The following is a 26,334-nucleotide window of genomic DNA, read 5'->3' as shown; positions in this document are numbered from 1 at the left end:
TCACAATTTTATTTTAAAAATTTAAGTGGATTTTTACCAACAAAGTGAGTCATACTCTTTAATTTGCATTTGCTTTGTACAATATATATGTAAATATATATGTAAATATATATATATTTGTAAATATATACATATTTTATAAATGGTCTCAGAAATTAGAGTAACTTGCTAGTCAAGAATTTCTTGTATTAAATCTGTTTGTAAAGCTTGGAGGAGCCCTGATTATTATCACTTTGTTTTTATGAATTCACATTCAGTCTCCTGAAAACCCTTGATTTATATAAACAAGTTATGTTCCTGAAGTTTTGTTGTTTGGGACTTAGAATGTATTTTTCCATAAAATATTATGTTTCGTGATTAGATTCCTCTATCAGTCTATAAAACCTCTCCTAATCCCTAATATTACTGATCTAGAGAACTCATAGTAGCATTCTGATTTCATCTGCTTTCCAAGCAATAGTTATTAAATACTATCCCAGTTTCTGAGGTAGGAGCTCTGTGTTGGTAGTAGAGTTACGTAGCTCAAGAAGATAACGTTCAAAATGTTTTTCTTCATTTCCTGGATGTAGATAGAGCCAATCCAAAGAAAAAAGTTCAGAATAAGAAATCTGTACTTAGAATTCTTAAATCTCCTTTTTTTGTCACCTTCTTACATGCCCTGTCCCAAAAAATACCCTGTACCCTCAAGATGCTCTAAGTTCACCACCTACCCAGGCCTATCATGAATAGCTTATACTTTATATTTCCCTTCCTCTTCCTCTTTTGTGTTGCCTATCACACTTGAGTTTCACAAAGTGTTAGGAGGATGGCATAATTCTTTAACGACAACAACAAAATTACCTAACAGAATTCTGCATTGTCACACTATGTTTATTTTTTTTTTAAGTCCACAGTGTAATTCCATTCTCTTTTTATATCACTTGGCTAACCAAATAGGTCTAGAAGTTAGGGATGAAGGTGATTTTATGTTAAAAAGATTGCTTTTTTAATTTAAAAAGTCCACTTTTTAAATACTTTAAAAATATACATTAGGAAAGATACAGAGTGACATCAGCAAGATGGTAGAGTAGGAAATCCTGGGCCCTCCTTCCCCTATAAACACACTGATTCAGCAACGCTTCACAGACAGATTCCCTTTATGAGAAATCCAGAAACTGATTGAAAGATTCTTGCACCCTGGGTGAATGCAGGACCAGACTCAACAAAGCTGGTTGGAAGATTTGGGACACCCTCTTGCCAGGGACCCTGCCTCTGGCGCAGAGCCATATGATCAGGAAAAGGCCCCTAGCTTCTCTAAGGGAAGGGTATGGGAGGGTGGTTTGCATGTCCAGCACCCCAACTTTTCCAAGGAGTTTCTAACAACCAGCACAGTCTAGCTGGCAGAGCCGAATGGAGATGGTGGTATGGGCTGGTAGATGCCATAGATCCTTCCCCCTGCCCACAGAGTGAGTGGATGAAAAATCCTACCTCTCAGCTTACCCCTGGGGAGAGAAAGAGATACATGCATCCAGTGCCCCAACTCCTCCACAGCTACACAAAGAACTTCCATCTGTCTTTCTAGTCTTAGAGCTCTGACAAGTAGAACATGGTCCAGCTGACCAGAGGAGAACAAAGATAGTGGTTTGGACTAGCAGATAACATAACTCCCCCTTCTCAGCACAGTGGATGAACAGAAACCACAGCTGCCTGCTTCTTCCTGGGAAGGGAAAGAGTTGGTAGAGTTCCTCAGAATCTCTGGCAGGGATGATTGGACTATAAGGCTAGTCCATGAAGACTGGGAGAAACGCCTGCTTTGTCTAATGTTGGACACCAACATAAAGAGTCAAGGAAAATGAAGAATCAGGCAAAGATGCTCCAAACAAAGGAAGAAAATAAATTTCCAGAAACTGACCATAATGAAACAGAGCTATATGATTTACCTGACAGATGTCAAAATAGCAGTCATAAAGATGCTCACCAAGGTCAAGAGAACAGTACATGAGCAAAGTAAGAATTTTATCAGAGATAGAAAATATTTAAAAGTACTAAAGAGAAATCATGGAACTGAAGAACATAGTAACTGAACTGAAAAATTTATTAGAGGGGTCCAACAGTAGACCAGACTAAGCAGAAAAAAGAATCTGGGAACTCAGCAGGTCATTGACCATCCATGACCACAGAACGCATGAGTCATTAGATCTATTTTGTTTTATTTTAAAGGGACTGACTGAATCCACATATAATGTGTTATCTCAGATTCACATTTGCCAAATCTGTATTATTGAAGGATTACCTTAATAATCTGAAACAAAATACATTAAAATGTGATACAATTTTTTTGCCTATAAACTAGTAATAACTTAAAAAAGTATAATCCCCAGTATTGACAGAGATGCAAGAAAACAAGTACTTTATCATCTCTAGTTTGAATGTAAATTATTAAAACCCTCTGGAAAGTAGTGTGAGACTAATATTAAAAACAAAATCAGGGTTCCTGGGTGGCTCAGTCCGTTGATCCTGATTTTGGCTCAGGCCATGATCCAAGGTTGTGGGATCAAGTCCTGCACTGGGCTGAGCATGAAGCCCACTTAAGATTATCTCTCCCTCTTCTGCCCCTCTCCCCTGCTTGTGCACGCTCTGTCCCTCCTTCCCTCCCTCAAATAAAAACTTTAAAGAATTTAAAAACTAAATCATAGCAGACCTTTGACCATATTTAGGCATTTATTTTAAGGAAATATTTCAGCATTTGTACAAAGACTCAACTGCAAAGATATTCATTATAGCATTGCTTATAGTAATAAAAGATACTCAAAACCAAGCCACTAAATTATAAATGATGTAATAGTCATGTAAGGTAAATATCATAAACTTATATAATAGTCAATAGCTATAAAATACATAAATATGGGGAAACAGTCACAATATATTAGGTTAGAAATACAAGTTATAGAATAGTATTTCTGTTTATTTTATTTAAAAATTGAATAATTATATAAAGTTTTTAGGATAGGTTTTTGTTATTTCTTTTTAGCTGTTATTCAGATACAATTCACATACCATATAATTCACCCATTTAAAGTGTACATACATTTAGGGGTGGTGAGCGACTCAGTTGGTTAAGCACCCAACTCTTGGTCTCAGCTCAGGTCTTGATATCAGGGTTTTGAGTTCAAGCCACGTGTTGGGCTCTGTGCTGGGCGTGAAGCCTATTTATGAATAGATAGATAGATAGTACAGTTAGATGCTGTTCGTATATTCAGTTGTGCAACCATTACCGCAATAAATCTTAATATTTGCATTATTCCAAAAAGAAATCCTGCATCTCCTAGCCATCACCCTCCAGTCTTCCCTTCTCTACCCCCACCCCTACTAATCTACTTTCTGTCTCCATAGATTTGCCTATTTTGGACATTTCTTATCAATGGAATCATATAATGTGTTGCCTTTTGTGACTGACTGCTTTCAGTTTATGTTGTCCAGATTAATTCATATTGTAGCATGTGTCAGTACTTCATTTCCTTTTGTTGCCAAGTAACAATTCCATTGTATGAGTGTAATACCACATTTTATTTATTCATCACTTGATGTATACTTGGGTTATTTCCACTTTTTGGCTATGAATAGTGCTGTTAAGAACATTCATGTACAAGTTTTTGTGTAGATGTATGTTTTCACTCCTCTTGGATGTATACTAAGGAGTGGAATTGGTGAATTACATGGTAACTCTATGTTTAACAATTTGAGGAATTTCCAGACCATTTGCCAATGCAACTGCGCTATTTTACATCTAGTTTTTCTACATGTATGAATCATGTATCATGACTTTTAAAACTTTATTGAACAGTTATGACTATTCTAAAAGATATACTTAAAGGTTGCAATATATTTGAACCTTAATAATCATTAAATGAATAAATTTTATTCTTTAAAACTTCTGTTTATGGCTTTGGGGGAAGGTTTATTGTTGTTATTTGTTTTCTTAACAAAAAAGGTAAGGAAGGAGCACCTGGCTGGCTCAGTCGGTAGAGCATGTGACTCTTAACCTGGGGGTTGTTAGTTTGAACCCCACGTTGGGCTTGGAGTCTATTTAATTAAAAAAAAACATGTTAGGGTAAAGAGTTTAATTTTTGTAAAGGTTTAAATCAAAGAACAGAATATTAGTATTTTCATAGAAAATACTGATTTGACATATTTACCCCATGTATAACCTCACTAAAGCTATTTTCCTAACTCACCAAATTATTGTATTTTTTCCCATTAACAGACAATGCATGCTGTTAGACTGGTAGTTACGGTGATATCCCAAAGCCCTTTTTTTAAATTATTTTTTAATGTTTTTATTTATTTTTGAGAGAGAGCGCAAGTGGGGAAGGTCCACAGGAGAGGGAGACACAGAAACTGAAGCAGGCTCCAGGCTCTGAGCTGTCAGCACAGAGCCCTACGCAGGGCTCAAACTCAGAAACCACAAGATCATGACCTGAGCCGACGTTGGACACTTAACCGACTGAGCCACCCAGGCACCGCCCCAGCCTTCATGTTCTTTAAGAACGTATATGTGATAAATTATAATTGTGTAATTATTGCATCAGCAGCAGTGGCATCTAAGAGAGAATGTTAATTTTTTATAACAAAAATAGAGCAACATCAAGCAAAATACTGAAAATAATTACCCTTAATCTTACCACCTTATCACAAGTACTATTTTAAACTTTGATATTTTCACTAGGTTTTATGCCCTTGAAGTATATGAAATTTTCTAATGTTTAACTCCTTTACATATTTTGCTAAAGACTCACACCATGACTCCCTCCTTAAATCCTCATTTTTAATGTGTAGGTTTTGGTAAGAATTAAAACAGTACTAGTTTTCAAGTGTCCAAATTTTTTCCTCATGTTCATAGCATGGATTCTCTTTTAACAGATGGAAAATGGTTGATCACTACATTAGCCGTGTCCGTGGAAATCTCCAAATGTTAGAACAGCTGGACTTGATTGGGAAAACCAGTGAAATGGCTAGACTCTTTGGCATTCAGTTTTTACATGTACTCACAAGGGGTTCACAGGTAGGAAATCAGTTTTCCCTATATACCACGAAAGTTATGTGTGAGTGATAACTTGTGAGATGTTTGAGGTGATTTGATATTTTGAACTTTCTATGTGGTACGAACTAATATATAGCTGGTTAATCATATCTTGTAATTTATTTTCTGGAAAAGCTTTAATTTCACTTAACAGCTCCACTTTTTACTTTCTCTCCATACCAACTTTCTGGCTACTGCTAAGTTTTTTATGCTGTTGAAAAACTCAATGGCTGTGTCCGTGAGAATATTTGTGCCTGAATAATATCAGTGTCATCAGGGATGCCTTCAGAGGCCCCTTAAAACTAGGGAAGCATCAAAGAAAGTCAGCCTCTCTTTTGTTTTATATTCCTAATTTCAACGTCTCCTATTTCCCAACAAATAAGTTTGTGTTTTGTTTTTTTTTTTAAGTTTATTTATTTTGAGAGAGAGAGAGAGAGAAAATCTCAAGCAAGCTCTGTGCTGCCAGCACAGAGCCCAATGCAGGGCTCAAACTCACAAACCCATGAGGTCATGATCTAAGCTGAAATCCAGAGTCAAACACTTAACCGACTGAGCCACCCAGGCGCCCCACAAATAAGTTTAATATAAAAATAAAGAAGAGGATTTGGGAATCAATATAAGTGGCTGTATCACTTTTTTAAGAAGTTAAAAATAGGATCATAAAGTCATTTAATTCATATCTTTTTAATTAATTTCCCAGGGATATGAGAGATTTCGTCAGATGCATCACCCAAAAGGATTTCATGCATTCATTCAACAAATATTGATTTGAATACCTTTAGTGTGTTAAATAAACACTGTGCTAGACATCAGGGATACTACATTAATTCACTTAGGTTCCTTAACCCCACAGAGCTCTAATTTGGCGTGTTTATTAATAAACAAGTATGTTTATGGGGCGCCTGACTGTCTGACTTCGGCTGAGGTCATGATCTCACAGCTTGTGAGTTTGAGCCCCGCATTGCGCTTTGCACTGACAGCTCAGAGCCTGGATGGAGACTGCTTTGGATTTTGTATCTCCGTCTCTCTCTCTCTGCCCCTCCCCGACTCGCACTGTGTCTGTCTGTCTGTCTGTCTGTCTCTCTCTCTCTCTCTGTCTCTCTCAAAAATAAAATAAACATTAAAAACGTAAAATAAACATGTTTGTTTATTTAACTGTATTGCTTATAAGCTTTTTTTTTTAATTTATATCCCCCCACAAGTTTTAATAACAATTTGAAAAGGCAAAGATACCTTAAAACCACATGAGAACATTTCTGTGATCCATGCTGGTTCTTGTGAGTGCTTTCTTTTTCTAATACTCCAAACTATCTGCTTATTGGTGGATGTTACAAACAGTCAGTAATTGCTTGATTCAGCTTTGTGAGGGACCATATTAATCTGACTACTGTTCAATCCTTGTGTTTCCTTCCTTCTCGGAAAATTGGAGTAACTTGAGATTTATCCATCTCAAGTCTCCTGACTTTCACTCTCTAACTTTCTCAAATCTGTCAAAGACCACTGGCCAACTTTTCAAATGAAATTGTTAAACTATACAGTCTTTCCTGTATCTGTTTATTATTAAATAGATGTATTTAAATATAAGAAGAAATCTAATTGTGTCTCTTTCCAAAATTGACTTATAAGATATTTAATGTATTTTACAGTTTTTATAAAAGTTATAGGACTACGAGAAAAGGATTTATGAATGCCTTCTCTGGCACCTGAAAGCTGACTAAGTAACCTATATTATATAACTGCATTGTAAGAAAGCAGCCTTCTTCTGAAGAGCAAAACATCCCCTTAAATAATTATCAGATATTCAGAGACCAATATATTTTTATTTAAACTGTTTCTTCTTTTCTTCCTACTTCCACCTCTCTGCTTGCAGTACCGTGTGGAATCAATGATGTTGCGTATTGCTAAACCAATGAACTATATTCCTGTGACACCTAGTGTTCAGCAAAGATCCCAGATGAGAGCCCCTCAGTGTGTTCCCCTAATTATGGAGCCTGAATCCCGCTTCTACAGCAATTCTGTTCTCGTTTTGGATTTCCAGTCACTATATCCTTCGATTGTGATTGCATATAACTACTGCTTTTCCACCTGCCTTGGCCATGTGGAGAACTTGGGAAAGTAAGTTTTTTTTTTTCATATTTATAATTATGTTGTGCTTGTACTTCTTACTAAAATTAGACTTTCTTTGAGTGTCTCTTTGCATTTGAGACTTTCCTTTTGAGCAAGGTGAATGGGCTGTAGCATAGCTAATTCATTCTTTGTTGTTACCTTACTAATTGACCTGGATTTGGGTAACTGTATGACTAATTCAGCATCATGAATGGATAATTCATATGAAGAAGATTATGAATAGATCAGTCTTGCAGCTCATTTGTTTCATTCTCTGTGCATATCTATGCATGCTCTCTCTCTCTCTTTTTTTTTTTTTTTTTTTTTTTTTGAGAGAGAGAGAGTGTGAGCAGGGGAGTGGCAGAGAGAGAGAGAGAGAGAGGAGAGAGAGAGAGAGAGAGAGAGAGGAGAGAGAGAGAGAGAGAGAGAGAGAGAGAGAGAGAGAGAGAGAGAGAGACAGACTCTTAAGCAGGCTCCACACTTAGTGCAGAGCCCGACACGGGGCTGAATCTCACCACCACGAGATCACCACCTGAGCAAAAATCATGCTTAACTGACTGAGCCAGCCAGACGCCCCCTGTGGTCTCTTCAAATGAGAGTTAAATTTAATTTGTTGATATAAATCACTTTTCAGTGGAACAGTGTAAGGATTATGATCTTCTGTCTCCAGCTATCACCTCTTCTTGACTTTTCTTAAAAATAGTCTATGATTTTTTTTAAGTTAAATTGTTAAATGTTAGGTTTTATATATTCATGTCAACTGAATTGTATACTGAATGAGAATAACATTTTTAATACTCAAAGGAGTATGTATTTTTCTCATATAAGAAATAGTCTTCCTTTATAATGATTATTGTATGTGTAAAACCAAGCATTGTAGTGTTAACCTAGAATATACTCATTCCTTTCTAGAAAGCATTTGTGGAAATTATATTGGTAATCCTGTCTTTTTATTAAGAACAGAATTTGGAAAAGTTATTTATAATCTTTTTATTTAGGGCTTAAAATTTTTCTTTAAGGAACTTAGTGTAAGGTGATCATATGTTGAGTTGAAATCTGGTATTTCAATATAGATTACCCATAAATTTTAGGATAATGCCATTTAAGAAATGTTTCTTTTAATAATTTGTGAAAATTTGAAGAACTGCTATTTGGTAATTAACGATATTGCTAAGTAAATAAATTCATGCTTAGATACTTGAAAATGAATTTCTAATGGAATCAGATTCCTAAAATTGTCTAGTATCGCTATTCTATGATTTGAGAAGTATTTGCTTAATGTTTTCTTTCTTAATAGGTATGATGAGTTCAAATTTGGCTGTACCTCTCTAAGAGTACCTCCAGATTTACTTTACCAAATTAGGCATGATATCACAGTGTCCCCCAATGGAATAGCTTTTGTCAAGGTAATACTCTCTTATAAGTGAAAGGTATCAACTGTGGCTTAACCTTTGAAGAGCTAATGCTTTAGATGCTGTTGGCATATAATACAAAGAAAAAAGCCCAAGTCTGCTTGAATATCTTATCTTAAAAAGTAAAGATTATAGGAATTTTCTAAGAAATTATTTTTTAAAAACCAGTTGTCTTATTTTGCATGAATTTAGATTTAAAGTCTTTTGTTAGAATTTAGTTTTTAATAAAATACTGAAAGAAATGTGCATATGTGCCTTCTGACCTCTATTAGAATCTGAGACTAGCTAATTGACGATCACAACAATGTTAAAAGATTTAAATTGCTCTAATATGTAAATTCTAATTGTCCTACAGTATTTTAAAGTAAGACTGCCTTAGAAATGATACTCTAATATATTTATTGATTGCATTTTTAAGATACCCAAACCAGTAATAGGATCTCTTTTTTTCTAGCCCTAATCTCCCCATAAAAGAGACAAAGAAGAGCCTCATAAATGAATAAATTAAAGACAAATAGGAGAGATTCTAGGAGAAGAGTATATTGCCTCTTTTATGCCAACTTCATTCCTTTTTTGTTCTATTTCCTTAGCAGTGAGTCTGTATTAGAATCACGGTACAGTAGGGTGGTTGATGGTAGCATGGACCCCACAAGCCCTCAGATTCATTCTGGTGTACTTAGCAAAAGTAGCATCATTTTCTACCAGTAAGAGGATGCTGTGTTTAAAGAGTACCTAAAAATTAGCTATTTAGATAGGAGAAAATTTCTCACCAGAGACTCATGACATACTCCTCTTTGAAAAATATTACCTCTTTAACATGACATATATTACATCTTAACAAAAATATTGTGACTGCTTCATAAGGTACACAGAATGAATTAGAGGTTAGAATATGTTTTCGTTGTCACATATGTAGCGGCTTGTTATATTATCTCCCTTTAACAGCATTTTTAAAACTTGCATCTACATTTTGACCCAATATGTAAAGCTTAATAAAACTAAGATTTTTTAATATTCAGGAGTGTGATTATCCTATACCTAAGGTTTTAATTGTTCAGTCCGACATGCATTACCTTGCACGTGTCTGTGAATCATCTTCAAAGTTAATACTGTTTTGTGGTTTTCATTCCTACTGGAGTTCTCATAAATTCTCCCTAGTCTTGATTAATACAAATGATTTTTTTTTTTTGGCATCAACAAATTTTATCACCTCACTATTCATCCCCTCTTCCAGATTGCTAATAAATATAGGCCGGAGGGGATGGCTTAGTGGTCTAAGCATCAGATTTGAAATACCTAGAGTCCCTGGAACTACAGGTTTGAATGTCAGCAGAGTCAACCCAGCTCATCATTCTTCCAAGGTAGATAAATGGAGTTCCATGCAGATTACTGTGTGGGGTCATTAGGATGAGATCTTTAAAAACTGAGGTTTGTTATGAGTGATACAAATCCCGTGTGTCTTTCTGAAAGAGTGGGGGTTTGGATCAAATTTTTGGACAAAATTTCCCTCTGAACTTGTTGTATGATCTCTTATGCGCTAGCTTGACATCCTCCTTTCTGGAGGTCTCTGAACTCACATAATAGTGCTACATTAGATTTATAAACATTATAGGAACCTTTTAGGAAAAAAGTGCTCTTCAAAAGAAGGAAAATGTGATGATTTTGTATTGATGGCCACTGGCCCTGTGGCCACTCAATTGTTAGTATGTTTCAGTTCATGACAGTTGGCCATTGTTATACTTTGTACTTCCTTCTTAATTATCTAAATCTATAACTATTAAGGGATTTTAAATATTCTTTTTTCTTTACAATAGCCTTCAGTAAGAAAGGGTGTGCTACCAAGAATGCTTGAAGAAATTTTGAAGACTAGACTCATGGTGAAACAGTCCATGAAGGCTTACAAGCAGGACAGAGCCCTTTCACGAATGCTCGATGCACGTCAGCTAGGACTTAAGCTTATAGCAAATGTCACATTTGGCTATACAGCTGCAAATTTTTCTGGGAGAATGCCATGCATTGAGGTAAGTCATAGAAATCTGTAGTTTTTTCAAGATACTAAAGCTGCATTAAATGAATATCTGTTCATTAAAGTATTTTGTTTTATTTTAAAACTTGAAAGATTTTCATTTCCGTGACATAAGATCAGCTTTTCTCAAACTGGAACTTGTATACATAAAAAAATCTTCTGAGTTTTGGGCTTTTCTCTATGAGAACTCTTTATCATACATCTATTTCTACATAGCTCGATGAGCATACTGTAGCAAACTATTATCATGAGATTTTAGTGCTGCATTTATAGCAGTGTTTACAACAACCTTGGTACTGAATAATTCCTTTTAATGTGTTGACAAATCTGATGTTAGGTTGGCTTCTCCAAATGTCAGAATGACCAAACATTCCATGTTTACTAATGTACCTACCAATAGATGTAAAACAAAACCTTTCTTTTGCCGAGGTAGTTGCAATTGAAAGATACTTTTCATAGAATAAGGCTAATTTCTTGCTACTCACTAAATTAGGGTGTAAATTTAACATGAATACATATAGTGTGACAGAGTAATGCAATAACTTACTAGTGATTGAGAAAAGAACAGAGTAGTATTATTTTATTGGTGCTCTTTTTATGCCAGATGAAAGCTAGAACATTGCAGTATACCATGTTAGTAGTTCAGGAAGGGAAAAGCAGTGGAAGGATAAAGTCCCACATAGCCCACAATAGGCAGAATAAACTTCAAAAACTTGTGCAAGGGACTTTCAATTTCAGGTCCAGCATATAAGAAACTCAGAGGAGCCACTCTCTCCCCACAAGTAAAAAGCTGAACATACTAAAAAATCAACCATTCTGAGATCTGTCAGAAGTGAGGTCACAGGGCAAAGTACTACCCCCAAAATTGAAAAGACCCAACAGGTAAATACAAAGAAGCACAGCTCACAAGAGCAGAAACCTCTGCAGGAACCAGTGCTTGAGGTAGGGAAACATCAACTGATGAATTGCTGGAAGTTCAGTGTGGACAAATCTGAGAGACTAAGACTCCAAGGGACCTAGTCATCAGGGCCCCCACACTTTTGTGATTTTTACCTCTAGGAGCTCAACCAAGTTCTCACAAGTTTTCTCTCACACAAGAAAAATTCCCTTGTGCTTCTGACACGGAGAGGGGAAAGGAACCATTTTGAAATACACCAGAGCATCCTGTCCTTAACAAGGTCTGCCTTCAGGAGAAACTTTAACTGGAGCCTAACCTGCTAGCGTTCTGTCAGAGCCTAACTGACCTGAGAGAAGGGAAATACCCAGCTCCGAGTGCTCTGGCCTTCCACGTGGAGGAAGGGAAATACTCCAGCCTCTTCTAGCCATCCTGTCCCACCAAAGGTGGGGAAAAAGACTGAGAAGCACATGTAAAGTACATAGTCCAGAGGTACAGTTTCACTGAAAGACTAAGTCTTACTCCTAGAACTATAGAAGACTTCCCCTCCCCCCGCACAGATTACCACCGTATTACTAAAGGCCTATTTCTAGCAATTCCTTTTTACTTGATACTTCATGTCTAGCTGTAAAAAAAAAAAAAAAAAAAATTACAAGACATCTCTAAAGTAAAAGACACAGTTTGAAGAGACAGAGCAAGCATCAGAACCAAACTTAGATGTGGCAGAGATGTTGGAATTATTAGACTGCAAATTTAAAACAACTATGATTAAGGTGCAAAGAGCTCTAATGGATAAAGTACACAGCATGCAAGAACAGATGGGCAATGTAAGCAGAGAGATGCAGATTCTAAGAAAGAACAAAAAAGAAATGCTAAGGATGAAAAACACTTGAACAGAAATGAAGAATGCCTTTGATGGGCTTATTAGCAGACTAGACATGGCTGAAAAAAGAATCTCTGAATTTGAAGAAATCTCAACCCAAACTGCTAAAACTGAGAAGCAATGAGAAAACAGACTAAAAAAAAAAAAAAAAAGAACAGAATATTCTAAAACTGGGACAACTACAGAAGTTATAACATACATGTAGTAGGGATTCCAGAAGGAGAAGAAAGAAAGGAAGGAACAGAAAAATATTGCAAACAATAGTGACTGACAGTGTCCCCCAAATTAGTGTCAGACACCAAACCACAGATCCAGGAAGTTCAAAGAAAACCAAACAGTGCAAAAAAATAAACCTAGGGATATCATTTTCAGACTACAGAAAATCAGTAAAAAAATGTTAGATCCTGAAAGAAGATGGGGGTCAGGGATAACTTACCTATGCAGAAACAAAGATAAGAATTACATCCAGCTTCTTCCCTGAAACCATGCAAGCAAGAAGAGAATGGAGTGAAATATTTAAAGTGTTGAGAGGAAAAAGTACTCCAACCTGGAATTCTGTACCCTGAAAAATTACTGTTCAGAAGCAAAGGAGAAATGAAGACTTTCTCAGACAAAAATTGAGGGAATTTGTGGCAGCAGAACTGCCTTGCAAGAAATGTTGTAAGAAGCTCTTTAGAAAGAAGGAAAATAATATAGGTCAGAAACTCAGATCTACATAAAGAACAAAAGATCCTCAGAGAAGGAATAAGTGAAGGTAAAGTAAAATAAATACTTTCATTTCTCATTCCCTTTTTCTTTTTTTTTTTTTAAGCTTATTTGAGAGAGAGAAGGGTAGGGGCAGAGAGAGAAGGAAAGGGAGAATCCCAAACAGGCTCCACACTGTCAGTGCAGAGCCCGACATGGGCCTTGATCTCACAAACTAAGATCATGACCTCAACCAAAAAAAAGAGTTGGACATTCAGCCGGCTGAGGCACCCCTGTTTTTCTTATTTTTAATTGATCTAACAGATAACAATTTGTTCAAAATGATAATAGCAACAATGAATTGGATTAGGTATATATATGCATATGCTTATGTATAAGTAAAATGAGTGACAGAAATGACATAAAGGCTGGAAGTAATTAGAATTATTTCATCATTATGAAGTACTTGCCCTGCTGTGAAGTGGTATAGTGGTATTTCACAGTGGTATATTGAAAGTAAATGTATTATAGCAAAATTGAAGGCAACCACTTTTACAAAAAATAAAAAGAAATGTGATTGATGTGTAAGAAAAGAGAAAAATGGAATCCTATCAAATAGAACCACAAGAGGAAGAAAAAGAGAAGAAAACAAAAATAGGAACAAAAAACAAGGGCAACAAACAGGAAAAAATAAGCAAAATCAGTAAGAATGTAGTTGAACTCAGCAAGACAACCAAATGAATATAGTGGGCATTTATATATAGACTACTTCATTCAACACCGGAAAATGCATTCTTCTCAAGCTTGCATGGAACATGCACCAAGACGGATCTCATTCTGGGTCATAAAACACACCTTAACAAATTTGAAAGAATATGAATCATATAATGTCTGCTCTCAAATCATGTTGCAGTTGATAGGCTAGATATCAATAACAGAAAGACAGCTGGAAAATCCCCAAATGCCTAGAGACATTCTAAAAGAAATTTTAAAATATTTTGAACTAAATGAAAACACAATTATCACAATTGGTGGAAATCAGCAAAAGCAGGCGTAGAGTGAAATTTTTATAATATTGAATCCATTATTAGAAAAAAAAAAGAGAAAGATCTAAAACTAATCCTCTAAGCTTCCACCTTAGGAAACTAGAAAATAAATTCAAAGTGAACTGAAAAAAAGTAATAATAAAAATTATATCAGAAATCAGTGGAATTAAAAACAAATTGAGAAAAATCAAAGAACCCAAAAGCTAGGTTTTTTTAAAGAATAATAAAATCAATAAGCCTTTAGCCAGCCTAAGGAAAAAAAAGAAAGAAGACACAAATTACTAATATTAGAAATAAAAGAGGAGACATCACTTCAGGCCCCATAGGACATTAAGAAGATAATAAAAGAATACTATGTACACATATTTGATACCCTAGATGAAATTAACCAATTATTTAAAGGACATAATCTGCCAAAACTCACACAGGAAGAAATAGCCTGAATAGGCTTTATCTATTAAAGAAATTGAATCAGTAATTAATAACCTCCAAAATAGAAGGCACCAGGCCCAGATGGGTTCCCTGGTAAGTAAATTCTACCAAACATTTATGGAAAAAATTATACCAATTCTCTACAATCTCTTTCAGAAAATACAAGCAGAGGAAATACTTTCTAAGTCACTCTGTGAGGCCAGCATAATCATAATACCGAAACCAGGAAAAGACATTACAAGAAACTACACACCAATATCTCTCATGAACATAGATGCAAAAATTTTCAACAAATATTAGCAATTCAAATCCAACAATATATAAAAACAATTACACACCACAACCAAGTGGGATTTATCCCAGGCATGCAAGGCTGGTTTAACCTTTGAAAATCAATTAGTGAGATCCATCACATCACATGCAGGGAAAAGCCACATGATCTTAACAATAGATGCAGAAAGAGCATTTGACAGAATCCAATATCCATTCATCATAAAAAGCCCTCTGTAAACTAGGAAGAGGGGAACTTTCTCAACTTCATAAAGAATATCTACAAAAAAACCTACAGCTAATACCATACTTAGCTATGAAAAACTTGAAGCTTCCCTACTAAGATCAGGTACAAGGCGAGGATGACCCCTCTCACCACTGCTTTTCAACATCATAGAAGAACTGGAAGTTCTAGCTAATGCAGTAAGACAAGTAAAGGGCATAAAAAATACACAGATTGGGAAGAAAGAAATAAAACTGTCTTTGTTACATATGACACAATCCTCTATATAGAAAATCCAAAAGAATTAGCAGAAAATCTCCTAGAACTAATAAGCAGTTATAGCAGGGTTGCAGGATGCAGGATTAATACACAGAAGTCAGTTGCTTTCCTATATACCAGCAATGAACAAATGAAATTTGAAATTAAAACTGTATCACTATTTAGCACCCCACAAAATGAAATATTTGTTATAAATCTAACAAAGTATGTACAAGATCTGTATGAGGAAAACTGTACAGCTGGTGAAAGAAATGAAAAAGCTAAATAAATGGAAAGATATTCCATGTTGATAGATAAGACGACTCAGTATTGTCAAGATGACAGTTCATCCCAGGGCACCTGGGTGGCTCAGTCGGTGAAGCATCCAACTTCGGCTCAGGTCATGATCTTGCGGTTCATGAGTTCCAGCCCAGCATTGGGCTCTGTACTGACAGCCTGGAGCCTGCTTCAGATTCTGTCTCCCTCTCTCTAACCCTCCCCTGCTTGTGCGCTCGCTCTCTCTCTCGCGCTCTCTCTCTCTCTCTCTCTCAGTAATAAATAATAAACATTAAAAATTTAAAAAAAAAAGTCAGTTCATCCCAAATTGATGTATAGATTGAATGCAATCCTAGTCAAAATCCCAGCAAGTTACTTTGTGGATATTAACACACTGATCTTAAAGTTTATGTGAAAGGTAAAAGACCTAGAAAAACAATACAATTTTGAAGAGTAAACTCAGAGAACTGACAGTACCTGACTTTAAGCCTTACTGTAAAGCTACGGTAATCAAGGTAGTGTAGTATTGGCCAAAGAATAGACAAATGTATTAGTGAAACAGAATAGAGGTTACAGAAATAGACCCACGTAAATATAGTTAATTGATCTTTAACAGAGGAGCAAAGGCAACACAATGGAGAAAAGCAGAAGATAGTCTTTTCAATAAATGGTGCTGAGATAACTGGATATCCACAAGCAAAATAAGTGAATCTAGACACAGACCTTACACCCTTCACAAAAATTAACTCAAATTGGATCACAGACCTAACTATAAAACACAAAACTATAAAACTCCTAGAAGATAACATAGGAAAAAATCTAGATGACCTTGAATTTGGTAATGGCTTTTTACTTGGCAACACTAGAAGCATGATTTATAAAAGAAAGAAAGAATTGATAAGCTGGACCTCATTAAAATAATTTTCAGCTCTGCAAAAGACAGTCAAGGGTGAAAAGACAAGCCACAGACTTGGAGAATGCAGGAATTAGGGGCACTGACCCTCCCCACAGAGTTGAAAATCCACATATAACTTTTGACTCCCCAAAACTTAACTATAAATAGTCTACTGCTGATTAGTAGCCTTACTGATAACATGAACAATTAACACATATTTTGTATGTTGTCTATATTATATGCTGTATTCTTACAATTAAGTTAGAGAAAAGAAAATGTTACTAAAATCATAAGAGAAAACACATTTACAATACTATACTGTATTTATTGAAAAAATCCACATATAAGTGGACCCATACAATTCAAACCTGTATCATTCCAGATGATTTTCTTTGTGCATTCATCTGTCAGTGGCCACTTTGGTTGCTTCCATGTCTTAGCTATTGTAAATAATGCTGCAGTGAACATAGTGGTGCATATATCTTTACAGTTAGTGTTTTCATTTCCTTCAGATATATACCCAGTAGTGGAATTGCTGGATCATAATGGTATTTCTATTTTTAATTTTTTGACGAACTTCCATATTGTTTTCCATGTTAGCTGCACCAATTTGCACTCCCACCAGTGGTGCACGAGAGTTCCCTTTATTCTTCATTCTTACTAACACTCTACTTATTTTTAGAAATTTTGTACTTAAATATTTTTCTTATTATGACTTTTCAGGATCCCAACCATTGCCTAAACTGTAAAACCAGTTCCTTTCCTCTTTTTAAATCTAATCTCTTAGCCCTATAGTGGAGTAATGTTCAAATTAGGAACCATGGCACAAAGTAGCAGAATCACTTTTAATTTAATTATCACTCCTTCCTTCTTCCATCTCCCACCACTAAATCCTTCACAATGCAAGGTCTTCAGGACAGCTGCAAGAGTTCTCTTTAAGAACAAGAGTTCTGTTCTTCCAGGTGTAACTTAAATGGGCCAGAGTAGGTAGCAGGAGGCAGACATTTAGGGTCAGTATGTGTATTTATTCATATGTGTGTAGCTTAAAAGCGTATTTGATTCTGACACTAGATGGTTCACCCTTCCAGCTATTTGCCATCACGTATTTTTAAAGTTTATCTTGTTTTGAAAGTGGCAACAGATGACAAATTGACCATTTTATTCAAACATGAGTTTCAATTAGATAACATGACTTTTTTTAATGTGTCAGGATATATATAGTTTACATTCTCAAGGTTTTCTGATATACTAAAGGTCTCCATAGAATTCATGGTTCTTAATTTAAACCCAATAAGTTTCTGCTACCAGTTTAAATCTATTCCTTTGTTCATTTAACATTTCCTTTGTAAAGCAACTATAAAGAGCCTTTTAAACACTTACTCAGTCCTCCATTTAGTTCAGGTGATTCAAATTTTACAGTAAAAAGAGAAAGATCATTATAACTGTTGTTGGCTTCTTAATACAAAGAAAAAGTGCATAATTCTTACTTTAAAATTTTAAAAGGAATGCTCCATTTATGCCAAATGGCAGTTTTCCCCAGCCCTTAGTTTTAATGAGTTTAGTAAATGGAGGCACCTGGCTGGCTCAGTCTGTAGAGGATGTGACCCTTGATCTTGGGGTTGTGAGTTCGAGCCCCACGTTGGATGTAGAGATCACTTAATATATATATAAAGCAAGCAATAGTCCTATGCTGGTCTCCTTAATTTACTTAACTATAAAATATAATTAGCTTGTTGTATTTGTCAAGATCTATCATCTTTTTGTTTTGTCATTATGCCATGATCTTTGTTTAAACTCACTAATCACCAATGAAACTGTCCTTGTTAGGAGAGCCTTGTTGGCTCAGTTGGTAGAGCATGCAACTCTTGATCTGGAGGTCACGAGTTCAAGTCCCATGTTGGATGGAGACATTACTCAAAAAAAAAAAAAAAAAAAAAAAAAGTATTCTTGTTAGACATATCTGTGTACTTGATTTAAATTGAACACTTATATTTTCCATCATAGAATTATACATTTTTCATTATATTCTGTATTATCTAAAAATTATGTATAGCCAATCACTAGGATTGAAGTTCACCATTAACTTTAATGATATTAAAAGAAATTATCCTAATACTCTAATAGAAGAATTTTGAAAGATATACATACACATACTCATGCACATACACAGTGTTAATTTCCTTCTGAATTGGTTATAAAAGCATATATGAGGGGCACCTGGGTGGTTCAGTTGATGAGGTGTCTGACCTCAGCTCAGGTCATGATCTCACGGGTTGTGAGTTCGAGCCCTGTGTCTGGCTCTGTGCTGACAGTGCAGAGCCTACCTGGTTCCCCTGCCTCCCTCTCTCTCTGCCCTTCCCTCACTAGTTTGTGTGCTCTTTCTCTCTCCTCAAAAATAAACATTTTTTGGGAAAAAAAAAAAAACATATATGAAAGTCCTTGAATAAACCAGACTTATTCTTCCAGGAATCAGATGTAACTGTATACCTTGTATAAAGTATAATCCATTGTACTTACTGATACACTCACAGGTGAGTCTATATATCGATTGATTCCTTTCTTTATATTCTTCACCTCATTTTCTTCATGAGTACTTGTAGAAAGAACTATGACACTAATGATTTTTCTTTTTTACGTTCTTTTCTCCTTGTTTCGTATTTAGAAATAGTAGTGAAAATTAAGTATTATATGTTAAAGTCTACTGATACATACTAAGCTGTGTTAAGAAATTACTTCCAATGTGTTTGTACCAACAGGTTGGTGATAGTATTGTTCACAAAGCCAGAGAGACCTTGGAACGAGCTATTAAACTGGTGAATGATACCAAGAAATGGGGTGCCAGGGTTGTATATGGAGATACTGACAGGTGATTAACTTCCTACTTTATAGTTGTCTTTTTGCATCTCTTCAGATATTCATTTCAGTGTTTGAAATGGCTTAAGGGCAATCCTTCCTAAAAACAGAGTTCTACTTAAGTCTTCCTCAGTCCTTATGATCTTGTGATCAGAAGTAGCACAAGTCCTGAATTACCAGATATGATCTTAAGAGACAGAAATTTTAAGTGTCCTGAGCCACAGACTTATGGAGATTCCCATGGCATGCCTGCAGGTAGCAAAGTAGATAGTGATCTGCAAAAAACCGTATACACAGGGGCCTAGTCTAGTCTTTTTAAAAAACAATAGCTCTTAATGTAAATGATTCTTCATATAGCTTCAGCTCTGTGAATTTAAATACATATCTTAACTTTGGAAGATACCTGCCAAAGCTATGAGTGGTTAACTTTCCTTGGCCCAAAATATTTTTGACCTTCTGCAAAAAGTGCATGTAGGCAGATACAATTTTCCATTTGATTCCAGAGGGCTCACAGACTTCCTGAAGTCCATCATCCATGGGCTGACAAAGAATAGGACTGCCTCTGGGTCCTGAATTAATAACCTCAGCTTGGTTGCCTGCCTTGGTATTTTTTTAGGGCCCAGTTATTGATGTAACATCTTATTTGTATGACTTCATAAATTCTTCTAGATTATAAGTATTATGCAGATTTCTTAGAGTCTGATATTTTTCATATTGAAGGCTTAGATTCACAGTGTGATCATGCTTAGAGCACTTGCCTCAGGACCTCTGATGACTTTTACAGCCCAATGAAGCTGTAGGACATAATGCTTCTAATCATTAAAAATAGCTTCTAGGTAATCTTTGAAGAGCACTTAATCTTCTCCAGTTCTTTAATGCACGTATAATCAGCATAATCATATTAATGCTGAATGAGACTTGTCTCATACAGCAGCTGTTTCATTACTAACAGGTGGGTATACTTTCAAGTTATCCAGGCCCCAGCTATCCATAGTGTCTACTGTTCCCCATCAAAAGCGACTCTTCAGCTTGACTTTAGTATTTCACTGCTCTGTAAAACCACTTCTGCTGAGTAGTCTAGCAAAATAAAAGTTACTAGAACATGGTTTTGTACCTTGTTAGCAGAGCTCCTTGCAAAAAATTTAGGGAAGAGGAAAAAGTTAAACATTGAATTGTTGAGTTTAATTCAGGGTCATACATGTCATGGTTGATGACACACACAATCAGAAGTTGGCATGGTTCTCATTGTAGTTATCTTTGTTTAGCATATAAGATCTTTAAGAATTCAAACCAAAAAAACACAGACGCACAGAATGTCATAACTGAAAGACAGCTTTGGTGCTATTTAGGTCAGCAGTTTTCACACTGCTGGAGGGAACCCTTAGAAGCATATTCTTATGTGCTGCTTAAAAGCACATTTCCCTAAGATAAGAAACTTGTCTAAGATCACCTGACTAGTCAGCAGTGGAGCCATAAATTAGTATTCAGTGTTGTTTGATTCCTAGCTGGTACTGTTTCATTACATCAGAATTCACAGGTGTTTTATGATTCCAATCAAAGAATTTGCAATATTATTAGAACTTTTGCTCTCCATTCACTAATTCATTCAACAAATGATAATTGAAATATACTGTATGAGGGCAGTTCATTCTTGAGCATGCATTATCAATGGTAACAGTATCACCCTAACCCAGTACAAATTGGTTCTCAGGGAGCAAAACCTGTACTATCTAAGTGGATAGTACAATGGATTTTTGGCCCTACAAAGTTCAACCACCCAACAATATTTTATTTCTTAATAATTACTTTCTCTTATTAAATTTACTTTTGGGGCACCTGGGTGGCTCAGTCAGTTAAGCATCTGACTTTGGCTCAGGTCGTGATCTCATAGTTTGTGGGTTTGAGCCCAGTGTCAGGTTCTATGCTGACAGTGCAGAGCCTGGAGCCTGCTTCAAGTTCCAGGTCTCCCTCTCTCTTTGCCCCTCTCCTGCTCACTCGCGCGCTCTCTCTCTCTCAAAAATAAAATATTAAAAAATCTTAAGTTAAAAAAATTTTTTTAAATAAATAAAAATAAATTTTAACTTTTTTGAGAGAACAATAATGATAAAAGATTGAGAAATACTGCTTTAGGGATAATAGATAATGCTTGGTGAAATGAAAAAGTTCTTAACTGAGAGTGAGGAGATCTGGATTTGCTTTCTAGCTATACATCTATTCGATGCATGGCCATTAACAAGTCTTTTAGCTTTTCTGAGGCTCAGTTGCCTCATGATCAGAATAAAGGAAATCTGATAGATGATGGTGAATGATCATTGCCTCCCTCCGATTTCAAGACTGCTGATTTTATGAATCTTGGGATCTAGCTAAGGGCAATCAGTTACCAAAGCATCATAATTACTGTTACAGAAAGGTGTTTCTGTCTCTAAAGCAGTTAAGCATTATTGTCCATTTAGAAAGTATAATAAACACACTATTTCTTTTTTCAATTAAATGATATTTTTTATTAAAATATAACTGGGAGTGCTTGGGTGGCTCAGTTGGTTAAGCATCTGACCCTTTTTTTTCCCCCACATTTATTCATTTTTGAGAGACGGAGCATAAGCGGGGGAGGGGCAGAGAGAGAGAGGGAAACAGAATCTGAAGCAGGCTCTAGGCTGTGAGCTGTCAGCACAGAGCCTGACGCAGGGCTTGAACCCACAAACCGTGAGATCATGACCTGACCCAAAGTCAGATGCTTAACGGACTGAGCCGCCCAGGTGCCCCAGGTGTCTGACTCTTGATTACAGCTCAGGTCATGGTCTCATGGTTCATGAGTTCAAGCCCCATGTTGGGCTCAAGCCCCACGTCATACTACACACTGACAGTGCAGAACCTACTTGAGGTTCTCTTTTCCTCTCTCTGCTCCTTTCCTACTCATGTACTCTTGCTCTCTCAAAAATAAACTTTAAAAAATAAAATTGATATACAGTATTAGTTTCAGGTTTACAATACAGTGATATGACCATTATATACATTACAAAATGCTCACCATGATAAGTATAGCTACCAGCTATCACCATACAAAGTTATAATATTACTGACAGGTGGTTTAAACAGTTATTTTATAGAAGAGTGGTTCTCAGTCATATTTACTACACCCTAGTGGAATATGACCTACTCCCATCAGTTATAGGAATTCTCTATAGTAGTGGTAATAGCTCTTATATAGAGTGGCAGCAGAAGAGTGGTGTGGAGCTAGAATCCGAATCTCTAGAAAAATTCACCTGAGTATAATTGAGAAAGGCTTTCTAGGTTGTTCTAATATCCCCACTCACGCCCTACTATGTGAAAATCACACTCTGTATGTGTGCTTGGATCTCTCAACCCAAAGATGATTGTTACTTAACTAGATTAAAAGCACCAGTGACAGACAAACTTATTTTAAAACAGTCTTTCTCTTTTTGTAGGATAGTCACCTCCATTCTGTTAAGTGATCAAAAATTTCCATTAATCTTGGCCAGCAGTCTTGAAGCTTAGCTCCAAATAAAACTGGCCAAAGCAACATAGATGGACTCAAACCCACTAACTACTGGGTAAAATCTCATATATGTAGCCTATAATAATATTTTTTAAGATATCAACTTCATTGAGGTATAATTTTTAACAAAACACATAATTTAAAAAAATGTAATGTTTGTTTTTGAGAGAGAGACACACACAGACAATGTGAGCCAGGGGAGGGGCGGAGAGAGAGAAGGAGACACAGAATCCCAGCAGGCTCCAGGTTCTGAGCTGTCAGCACAGAGCCCGACATGGGGCTCAAACCCACAAGCCTTGAGATCATGACCTGAGCCCAAGTCAGACATTTAACTGGCTGAGCCACTCAGGCACCCCAGAAATCCTTCCGTCTTGACCTGCATATACTGCTGGTGGAATTGTACATCAGAAATTTCTTTCTGGAATTCAGTTTGACAGTATCTTTCAAAAAATATTTTTAGAGTATACCATTTACCCAGAAATTTCACTGATAGAAATTTGTTCTAAGGATACAACCAGAGGTGTGCCAAATTATTATATGTGAAATATTAGCAAAAAAAATTTTAAGTAACCTAAATTTCCAGTGATTGAGGTTTGGTTAAATTATGATATATCTGTACATTGAAATACAGTACAACTGTTAAAATAATGTAAAAGAACTAAGCAGTGTGAGAAAATGTTATGATGTACAATTAAATGAAAGAAGAAAGTTATCCAACAATCTGATCTGTGATCCCGAAGGAGAAGAGATTTACAGATATACAGAAAGGTTTGTAGTGCCTATTTTCTGAATGGTCAGATTAGGGGGCTGTTTTCTTCTTTGTGCTTTATGTTTTCTGACATTGTCTTCAGTGAACATATATTACAAAATATATGTGTGTCTTTTTTAAGTTGGGTGGTTCTGGAAGGAAATTTCCTCCCATATCACAAGTAAATTTTTCATTTCTTTATAATCACATTTTCTTTTATTTTATGACTGATGTAATGGTGCATCATATAAAGCCATTATTGTCTAGGAATGACCCAAGACCTTCTTGGAATCTCTGACAGCTGAGCTGGTCTGTGTGAAGCTAAACTAGAAATATTAGATGTTTTTAAAATCTGTAATAATACAAGGAAAGTATGATAAAGCAAGAAAGCTTAAACAGGAAGCAACTTCATAAGGAAAAGGGGCAAAAAAGCTTTCTTTGGTATTAGGGTATTATCCAGGAAAGTAAAGTTACTCTTGATGAAATTTTTTTGTTACAACGATCTCGTTTTTAACCCTCTTAGTATGTTTGTGCTACTGAAAGGAGCTACTAAGGAGCAGTCTTTTAAGATTGGTCAGGAAATTGCTGAAGCTGTAACTGCTACCAATCCTAAACCAGTGAAATTGAAGTTTGAAAAGGTAAGAGAAATATAATTAATACTGGAAATAACAGATGAAATTCACATACCTTCTGGAGATTTTGGTCTTGTATAATACATTTTCAGAATCAGTAACAGTATAATGCCTACAAAGTGTTGTATTTAAAATATTTTCCCTGAGTTTTGTGTAATTTTCTCAAAAAAAATCTCAAAAAAAAAAAAAAAACCTTTTGTTCCAATTAACTATTGCTGTGTAACAGACCCCCCCCCTCAAACTTAATGATATACAACAGCCACTCTTTTATTATGCTTATGGATTTTATGGGTCAGGAATTCAGAAGAGGTGCAGCAAGGACGCATGTCTCCGCTCCACAGTGTCTAGATCCTTAGCTGGGAAACTTAATGGCTGAAGGTGATACAACTTGAAGCCTGCTCACTCTGCTGTCTGGGGGTTGATGCTGGCTGCTGTTGGGAACATCAGCTGGGGCTGTCAGCTGGAACACCTACATTTGGCCTTTCCCTGGGATTATTTGTTCTTCCTCACAGCATGATGGCGCTGAGTTCCAGGAATGAACATCCCAAAGAAAAATAGACAAAAGCAGTTCTGTTTTTTATGACCTAGTCTCAAAGTCGCACCACATCACAGCCTGTCTAGATTTAAGAGAGAGCATAGATTCCCATCTCTTAATGGGAAGAATGTCAGAATCACATTGTAAGGTCATGTGGAATGGCAGATATTATTTATTTGGACAGTACAGTCTGCCATAAGGACCTTATTAGACTCTTTTGACTTTACCTTCCATATCATATATGTATTTAGTTCTTTCCATATAAAAGCTACTAAGCTAGGAGAGGTGTGGAATGCAAAGAAGCATAAGACACAGTCCCACTAAGAGCCAATAATCATGAGAGCAGTCTCCCTAAACACTGTAAGAGCACAAAGAAAAGGAGGTATTATGTCATCTTGGGCTGGATGAGGAGACTCCATGGAGGAGTACTTCCATGAGGAGGTAATATTGCACTGTGTCTCAGAAAATGGTTAGAATTTCAATGGGCAGCCATGGGGCTGCAGTCACTCTGCATAGAAGAAAATGGCATGTAGGAGGATAGGGAGTTGGAAAAGCACAATATGGGAATATAGTGGGAGAGAACTCTAGAAAATAAACTTAAGACCAGATTGTAGAGTGTCTTGAATACCAAGCTAAAATGTTCAAACCTGATTCAGAAAAGTGTATCAAACAAGAACATGACATGATCAGAGCTGTTTGGGGAGGATTAGTCTCACAGTGGTATACAAGATGGTTTGGGAAGGGGAGAAGCTCAGGACAGGATGCAGCCTGTGTAACCTGAACTAGGGAAGATAAAGAGCAATTCAGGAGATACTGAGAAAGAAGGATCCGTAGGAATTAGAAATGGTTGATTTAAGAAAACGGGTGTGGGAAAAAAAAAAAAAAAAAAGAAAACGGGTGTGGAAAGGATAAAAGTACCTACTTTGAAGCAAGAATTGTCATAGAAGAGATTCAAAGAGGACTCAGATATGGTATCTGCCCTGAAGAGTGAGCATTCTGATTGGGGCAGAGATGGGGAGAACAGTTAGAAAACAAAGTAAGAATGAAGTACATGTATGGTACTATGGACACAACCCATCTGGCAAAAATGAAGAGTATGGATGGCCTGCTTAGAAAATAGCACCAGACATGAAAACTTACCTGAAATAGATCACAGACCGAAACATAAAAGCAAAAAACTGCAAAACTTCTTAAAGAGAATAAACATTAGTTAAGAATTGTGATGTATAGGTTCTTGATGAATACTGTAGTTTTTTTCTTGTATTGTCTTTGGCTTTGGGACAAAAAAAGGAGGGGCTGGTTTCATAAAATGAGTTGGCAATATTCCCATTTCTATTTTCTGGAAAAAAAAAATAAGATTAGTACAATTATTTCTCTTAAAAGTGGTTGATAGAATTCATCAGTGAAGCTCTCCAGTCCTGACATTTTATTGGGGGAAAGGGTGGGTCATAGATTTTTAATTACAAATTAAACATCCTTGATAAATATTGAAATATTCAGGTTTTCTTATATCAGTGTTGATAACTTGTGGTTGTCAGCTAATTTGTCCATTTCTCCTAGATTGTCAGATTTGTTGGCATGAAT

The 26,334-nt window shown here is 36.0% G+C and overlaps 1 protein-coding gene across 3 annotated transcripts in view; it reads left to right on the top strand.

Annotated features, from left to right (window-relative positions):
- The window catches only part of REV3L (REV3 like, DNA directed polymerase zeta catalytic subunit), a 174,025-nt gene that overhangs the window by 136,562 nt on the left and 11,129 nt on the right, over positions 1-26,334 (top strand). For 2 of the 3 annotated variants that reach the window (XM_042939605.1, XM_042939606.1), the window contains exons 22-27: positions 4,900-5,041; positions 6,930-7,174; positions 8,463-8,571; positions 10,392-10,598; positions 19,222-19,331; positions 24,107-24,221. In XM_042939605.1, the coding sequence (XP_042795539.1) occupies positions 4,900-5,041; positions 6,930-7,174; positions 8,463-8,571; positions 10,392-10,598; positions 19,222-19,331; positions 24,107-24,221 (928 nt within the window). Of the gene's footprint in view, positions 1-4,899; positions 5,042-6,929; positions 7,175-8,462; positions 8,572-9,811; positions 9,938-10,391; positions 10,599-19,221; positions 19,332-24,106; positions 24,222-26,334 lie in introns of those variants that run through there. The other variant, XM_042939607.1, reaches the window with a different exon arrangement.

This window comes from Panthera leo, chromosome B2 (genome assembly GCF_018350215.1).
Source record: "Panthera leo isolate Ple1 chromosome B2, P.leo_Ple1_pat1.1, whole genome shotgun sequence".
NCBI classification, from domain to species: Eukaryota; Metazoa; Chordata; class Mammalia; order Carnivora; family Felidae; genus Panthera; species Panthera leo.
The sequence above is the reverse complement of the archived record's forward strand: the minus strand, read 5'-3'. Positions and strand labels throughout refer to the sequence as shown.